General features: G+C 48.5%; 1 protein-coding gene across 3 annotated transcripts in view; it reads right to left on the bottom strand.

The window, feature by feature from the left end:
- Positions 1-7,500, bottom strand: part of UNCX (UNC homeobox) — a 10,373-nt gene that overhangs the window by 765 nt on the left and 2,108 nt on the right. Inside the window, exons 1-3 of one of the 3 annotated variants that reach the window (XM_044978896.1) lie at positions 4,524-4,873; positions 3,101-3,276; positions 1-614 (exon numbers count right to left, since the gene is read on the bottom strand). The exon at positions 1-614 is cut by the window's left edge and continues 233 nt beyond it. In XM_044978896.1, coding sequence (XP_044834831.1) covers positions 1-614; positions 3,101-3,276; positions 4,524-4,767 — 1,034 coding nt within the window. In that variant the 5' untranslated portion in view covers positions 4,768-4,873. Of the gene's footprint in view, positions 615-3,100; positions 3,277-4,523; positions 4,874-7,500 lie in introns of those variants that run through there. The other 2 variants (XM_044978897.1, XM_044978898.1) reach the window with 2 other exon arrangements.

Here is a 7,500-nt window from a genome sequence, read left to right as displayed (position 1 = left end):
TAGAGCAGGAAATGGCCCTTGCCCAGCAGGGCGCGGGGGGCGCAGGGCGGCAGGCCGGGGAAGTCCAGCCCCGCTTTCCGGCGCGGCGGCGAGTCGGACAGCAGGCTCTCCACGCTGAACGGGTTGAGCTTGTGGAAGCTGGAGGCGCCCCGGGGCCCGGCCGCACAGTCCGAGGAGGAGGCGGCGGGGGAGCAGGACGAGTCCTTGTCCGGCAGCCGCTGCAGCCGGCCGGCGCCGCTTCTTTGGCTCGGGTAGAAGGCTGGGCCCGTTTGGTCGCAGCTGCTGGGGGGCTCGGCTTGGGCCGGGTGCGGGGCGCCCCGGGGCTTGGCCTCGGGGGGCTCCGGGGAGAGCCCGCTCCCGCCGCTGTCGCTGTCGGAGCTGGGCATGGAGAGGCTGCTGGGCGAGTGCAGGTGGCGGCTCTGGCTCTTGAGCAGCTTCTTCTCGTGCTTGCGCTTCTTCTTCTCCATCTTCTCCAGCTCCTTGCGGGCGATCTCCTCGGGGTCCATGGGCTCCCCGCTGCACGTGGTGGGGTGGGAGTTGTGGGCCGGCCGGCCCGGGCCCTTCTTGGTGTTCTCTTTCTTTCTCCATTTGGCCCGGCGATTTTGGAACCAAACCTACACACCGAACAATGAGAAGCAATTAACATTCAGCGCGCGGGGTGGGGCGGAGGCGCCAGGCCTCCCCCTCTCCCAGGCGAGGTGGTGGCAGGCCCGGAACCGCTGCTGGGAGAAAGAGAGAGGCAAGGAGGAAGGTGCTTCTTTACACCCGCCAGAGATCTCCGTAAAGCAGAGCAGAAATCGCACAGGCTGCAAATTAAAAACCTTCTTAAAAGCGGGCTGATGGCCTGGGGAATTGAAATTGGGGTTTGTGTGGGGAGGTGGAGGGGGGGAGAATGCAAGGAGAGATCCGAATACATACACCGGAGAAAGTGAATGCAAAACAATTAGTGATCCCCGTGTCCGCCTCTCCATGCAGTGTACACACAGCCACGCGCAGCTTGTCTCTCTCCCCAAAATATAAGTAAAAAAAATCGGCCTAAAGTTTTAAGGGGAAAAAAAAGGGGGGGTAACGATTCGATTCTCAATCTGAGTCGAGATAGAGTTTGGCTCACTTTGGAACGTCTTCCTAGACTGAAGCCTGTGCTCCGGCCACCTGAACGGAGGGGGCTAGATACCTTTTGATTTTAAAATCCCATAGCGACATAAATAAAGTCGCGGAGGAAAAAAAAATCCGTAACTTCGTAGGACTCCTGATTTTTTTTTAAAGTGTGTCCTTAAGAGTTTTGCGCCTCCACTGTCGCACATGGAATTCGCTTGGATTTCCAGCTACTCATCTTGCTGATCAAAACTATTTTGAATTAATGGCACAGGTATTTCTCCTCGTGACCAGAGACACAAAGAACATTATAATGGATAAATTTAAGCCGCCTAAAAATACTCTACACTTCACCAAAGGAGAAGTAGAACCAAATCTTGTGCCATATTGTAAATCAAACAAATCGAGGGTTTGTTTGATTGAGACAGGGTTATTTACTGCATCAAAGCCAAGAAATGTCCACAAACCCAACTAAAAAATATAATCTCAGCGAGATATAGGGGAGAGGGGCGGCACGTTTGACAGATCTAAAGGAAAACCAGCTACCATCATCGATATGTATATTTCACCCTCACGCCAGGAGCAGAATTGGAGTTGGTTGTGTGTCTGCCACCAGTTCTGTTTTTTATTCCTTTGTCCTCAGTCCCCCCGCCACTCCTTTATTTTCGACTGTGGTAATCAGAAAACAGGAGTAAAGACAAGGCCATCTCCTGTTTTTAGAAGAGATTGGAATCGAGCATGATGGTGGGGGATCTATTCTTGTTGAAATGCAACAAATTAAAAAAAAAAAACACAACCAAACAATGGCTCTCGAAGAATGATGCGGAGAGGTGTTTGTTTCAAGTCTGCCAGCGTCAGACGGCGCGTCTTCGCTTTTTGCTGGTATGGTATAGATAAATGCCTCTCTTTGTGCCACTTCCAGGAGGCCTTGTCCCTGAGAATTACTCATTATCGTATTAAAGGGAAATGGAGGGTCTCGACTTCACTCAACAATCTCAGAACAAATTGGATAAAAGGATTTCAAACCAGAAGAGGTCATGAGGGGGAGGAAAAAGCATTTTGTAAATACACCTTTAAACAATGCTAATGGATTAATAATATCCAGTAATGGCATTAGCTCCTTCTTGTGGTAAACGCCACAGTTTTTAGAGTACATGATCGATTTAAACACACACACACACACACACTCTAAGGAGAACAGGGCACTTCGGATTTGTATCAAGCACAACACTGTAGTGATTTACAGAGACGAAACTACTGATTCAGTACATTTAAAATGCATGCAAAATAAAGTATTTTTAAAATGTGCAAGTTTACGGTTATCCATCCTTATTCGTTCAAAGCTACGAGCAAACATCTGAATATTTACTAGCCAGCTCACAGATAAACCCTGCATTCTTTGACTCGAGGATGGTTTTTATTACTGTTATTTTAAAGATCAGTTTAAGCGAATAGTTTTGAAAGAGTGGTGGATAACTGGTTTGTCTAAACGAAGTTTTACAGGATTCTTCTATCTATACCCTCGAGCTGCCTAAAAGCTTTATTTACATTCTCCAATGTACCATGTTTAAGGCTCATATTTGCATGCTAATTTTTCACTCTTGGCTCATTTAAGGAAAATGTTTACAGTGGAAAGGGTTTATGAACTCTCGACTTGAATTACACTCTTCAGGGCCTATTTGCAGGCAAAGTTTAAAGGGGTGGGGAATTAAATCACAAAACACGTTTACTCCAAGAAAGATTTCCCAAACCGCATGCATAAATTAAGAGCAAACGTGTAGGCTCAGTTCAGGTACAAACAAACAAAACCCCCACACAACCCACAAGGCAGTTGGCACATCGCTAAATCAGGACTGGGGTGTCCAGGTTCCAGGAGCCAAGGGGGAAATACTAGATGTGTTCATTAAACAATTTCTTGTGAACAACCGGTCATTCGGCATGGGGAGGCCGGGGTCGATGTGGCGAGTGCACTTGGCCTTAAGAAGCTAAAAAAAGGGTTTTTTACCTGCACTCTAGATTCCACTAGGTCCAGCCTCAGAGCCAGCGCCTCTCTCATAAACACGTCCGGGTAATGGCTTTCATTAAAGGCTTTTTCTAGCTCTTCTAGTTGCCAGCCAGTAAAATTCGTGCGGGTTCGTCTTCTTTTACAGCCAGGACTTTCCTTGTCCGGGTCACCGGAGTCTGAAAAGGCAGAAATACAATAAACTAACCAGAAAAAAACAGGCCTTTTCTCCCTCCGCAATTTACAACCCGCCTTTTCACCTTTGCACTGGGTAGCGTTTAGAAGGCGTGGGAGTCTGTACATTACACACCCATATCAAAGATGGGGAGAAATTGAATCTCCCCCTCTCTCTGCCTCGCCTCCCCAGCCTACTTTACAGGATGTTTATTCTTGAAATAGGTCAGCATCGGAGAACAGGTGCAGGAGTGAAAGTTTTAAAGTTAAGTTTGGTCCAGCGATCAGCCTCAAAATAAACGTAGGGCGGCTGTCCAGGTTTCACTTCCCAAAGCAGCAGAGCCCGCAAGGGCACTGGGCCCCTTTTCAATCCAAGGCACAGAGGCTCCAGGGGAAGGCCGGCCTAGGCGCCTATCAAAGCCCGAACCAGGCCCATCTCCTGTCCCTACTTGGGAATCGCCCGTCAAAAGCTGGCAGGCCACCAGCTTGCTGACAGAGCCCCACTCGGAAGAGTCATGGCTGGGGTCGCAAAAATGGGATCCTGCCCACGTCTTTACGGTCACTGATTCGATTTGAACGACCCCGACGGCACTGCTTCTACCGTGGTGCGCCGTGGGTGTAAACAACAGTCTCCTTCCGGAGTAAGGGTGCAGAGGGGGATGCCACGAAGAAGGAGCATTGACAATACCAGCGCCAGGCATCCAGGGGGTACCTTAAAACTAGACAATAGATTTGCCAATGAGGTAAACTTTGCACTTGCTCGTGCCCTTCGTTGGATCAGGGTCTAATCACCACCCTCTCTTCCCCTACCCCTAGCGGTACCCTCCTAGCCCGCTTGTAAAAATGGGCATCCTCTCCCGCGCCGTGCACCCAGACACACCAGCTCCCGAAAGGGGACACACACACACACACTCACACACAGGGGCCGGCTATTGTTCAGAGCGCACGTGCGGTTTCACAGCCGGCTGGGAGCCACCGAAGGCTTTTTTTTTTTTTAAAAAGGATCTCTTCAAATCTCTCTTGGAAAAAAATACCAAGGTGGGTGGCGATCCGGTCCACCCCCGGTGTTTGATCTGACTCCGGATCCCCCTGTAGCGATCCGTGGGGAGAGGATCAGACCCGTGCACCCACCCGGAAAAGCAGCCCCCCCCCTGTTCTCCGTGGGTGCCGCGCATCAGATCTGGAGTTGGGGGAGGGGGCGCCGCTGGGGGGGGGGGTGCGGCGTCTCCAGGAGCCGAGGGGGGCCGCTTACCTGAGAGCTTGAAGGGCTGGTTGTCCCCGTTCACCCCGCAGCCCGCGGGGAGCAGCGGCGCCGGGTTCACCACCGAGGCGGCGCAGGAGCCGTTCAGTAATCCATCTATGGAGAAGGGCACGGCCGCCGACTGCAGCTGGTGCCCGGCCAGCTCGTAGACATGGTGGTGGCCGAGCGGGTAAGGGAAGCCCACCATGCCTCCGAACTGGGCATGGGGATGCTCCAGGAGGCGGCTGTCCATCATGGGGGCGGCTCTAGCGGGGCGCGGCGCGGGGCGGCGGGAGCAGGCGGCGGCGGCGGTGCGGGAAGGGGCTCATGCTGGAGGGCGCCCGGGCGCTTTAACTTTATCAACATCAAGCTCCCAATAATTAGCTCAGGCTGGGGGAATTTGGGACCAATAAGAAACGTTAATCGGTCCTGACGTCAGAGACGTGCCAGTGTGGGGAGCAAACGTTTTCCATATCGATTGCTAATTATACCTGACATCCAGCCTCAATAAACAATATCAGAGCTGTCACAACAAGACAAGGGGGGCTTTGATAAGAACGCCTGCCTGGGGAGGGGGGAGGGCGGCGTGGGCCAGCCAGCCAGGGGTGGGGGGTGCCGAGGAGCTGGAGAACTTATGGATCTGATTGATACCCAGTTAAATACTAAACAGCCAGAGTTACACACACCCTCTCTCAGCCCCCCACCCTCTTCCCCTCCCCTCTCCAAATCACTAATAGATTTCCCTTTAAAACATTCACCGGCGTGTTGTGGGGATTTTTCACCAGAAATGCTCTACTCTCTGAACCTTTAAAGTGATGTTGCTCCAATTACAGGGAGACATTGAGCGGCAAATAGACTGATCCAATAATAGGAGATTCATCATCCTCTCTTTCCAGAGCTGTCACATTGAATTTAAAACTACAAGCCTTTTCATCTCCTCTCCGGCTCTAGAACGGGGGGTGGGGGGAGAAGAGGGGAAGGGGGGGGGGAATTAAAAAAAAAAGGAAGAACCCTTTATAGAAATTAAAGTGTGAGCTGATCATATCAATCAAAATCATAATTAATGGAGTCTCCTATTGATCCACGAACGCAAGAAATATTAAATTATGAACATAGCCAGAGGGTGGCTAATTAAAAACAGCCGATTTCGCAAAGGGAGACCAAAAAATAAAGTTTTAAAACCCACTACTGCACCCCCCACTCGAAGAAGGGAGGGGGCGAAACCTGTACACACACACACACACACACTTTTACTCTGCCAGTGATTAATAGCCTCGAAGCTGCAGCCAAATTTGTTCTAATTAAATTATATTCCCATAGAAGGTTCACCAATATAAAATATTGATAAACTCCAAAAGTTAAATAATTAAAGAAAATATTCTTAAACAAACTGCAAGAATGGCAGGGTGGCAGGAGAGAAGCAGCAGAAAGGACCATCCATACATACACTTTGGAGTGGATCCTGTTTTTTCCCCAGTACAGTCATTAGTGATTCGACATCATAGAAATATAATTAAGGAAATATTTTTCTATTCTTCTCCAAGCAGTGAAAGAAAGGGTGTGGGGAAGGAGATAAAATATATATCCAGCCACTCATCCCAAATCCGCCCTGCTACGTGCAGTCGAAGGGACTCAGCTTGCTCGGATTGGGATGCCTTTATTCGATTTCTCTGCCATAAATAATGAAAGTTATGATTCCCCAACAAACACGAGGGATAACTAGAACGGATGGAGGCGGCAAGAGAGAGAACCCTCCCAGGCAGACTCGATTTTCTATATTAACTGCAATGTTGTGTAATAGGAACTGGAACTTGTTTGACTCCGGGTTTCTAGAATATTTATCTCTATTATCTGAAGGGCTTAAACCGAATTTTGTTTCCTCTTTAAGTGATTATTTATATTCCTTTACGTTCCCGCAGCGAACCCCCCCCCAGACGAAAAAGGTGCTGGTGGGGGAAACTAAAAACTAAAGAGCTAGTCTGAAGATAAAGGGAACCCCTTAAACCTTTCTGAGAGGTTCATGCAGAATTAAATCCTTCAAGTCTGGGGGGAAAAGAGAGAGAGAACCAACCCTTTATCTCTGGGAAACACACAAATAGATTTTCCAGTTATAAAATATCCAGTCCAAATGTATCATTTCACAGGGTTTATTTGTGTGCATGGAGAGAGAGAGAGAGAAACTCCAATTGAAATAAAAAAAAGAAAGTGAAGTCTCTGTGTTGTCTGTCCGGAACAGTATTTATTCACCTAATTGAATATCACACAATATCCTGCGGTACCCCCCGCCCCTGCAATATAGATTAGTTTAATTATTGTCTCCCGGCCGCTGTTTAAAGCTAGAAGGGAGTTTGAATTTGGACTGCACAGCTCCAGCAGTAATCAGAAAATGATGGGGTTGGTATTAATTCGGGGGTCAAGGGCCAAGGGCTTCACTTTTCACCATAATTTAATTTCTCTCTCTATAAATACTAAATGTAAACTGTGTCCACTGGACCAAATTTTGCCTGTAGCCATAAATGCCTCATTTTCTGTCGGATTTCAGAAGAGGAATGCAAGGGGAACGTGTTTCTGAATACAGAATGGTAATCAATCCACAAAGACTGAGAGAGGAGACTTTTTTCCCTCTCTCTCTCTCTTTATTATAATGAATTAATTCGACTTTATTTATCCCATTTTCTGGAGCTGACAGAATGTTAATTTGAGTTGAAATTTCTCTCGCCTCTCACTCCCTGACCCCTGGCCTCCAGATTGGCGTGTTGTAATAACCTGAATCTTTCAACAGAAGCCCTGATAATTGTTACCTTATTAGCATGCAAATTGTTTAATTAATATTATTATGGAGAAGCATACAATCCGTCCGTCACTTGACCTCAAGTGCAAGTCCACGTAGCAACCGGCTCTGTGCATTTCAATGTGCACATTTAAAATCGACTTCTGTTTTAATGTTTCTAGGATCCTCGTCGAGCTTCTAAAAATCTCTCTTAAAGTG

This window comes from Mauremys mutica, chromosome 11, assembly GCF_020497125.1.
Source record: "Mauremys mutica isolate MM-2020 ecotype Southern chromosome 11, ASM2049712v1, whole genome shotgun sequence".
NCBI classification, from domain to species: domain Eukaryota; kingdom Metazoa; phylum Chordata; order Testudines; family Geoemydidae; genus Mauremys; species Mauremys mutica.
This window is presented reverse-complemented; position numbering and strand designations above follow the sequence as displayed.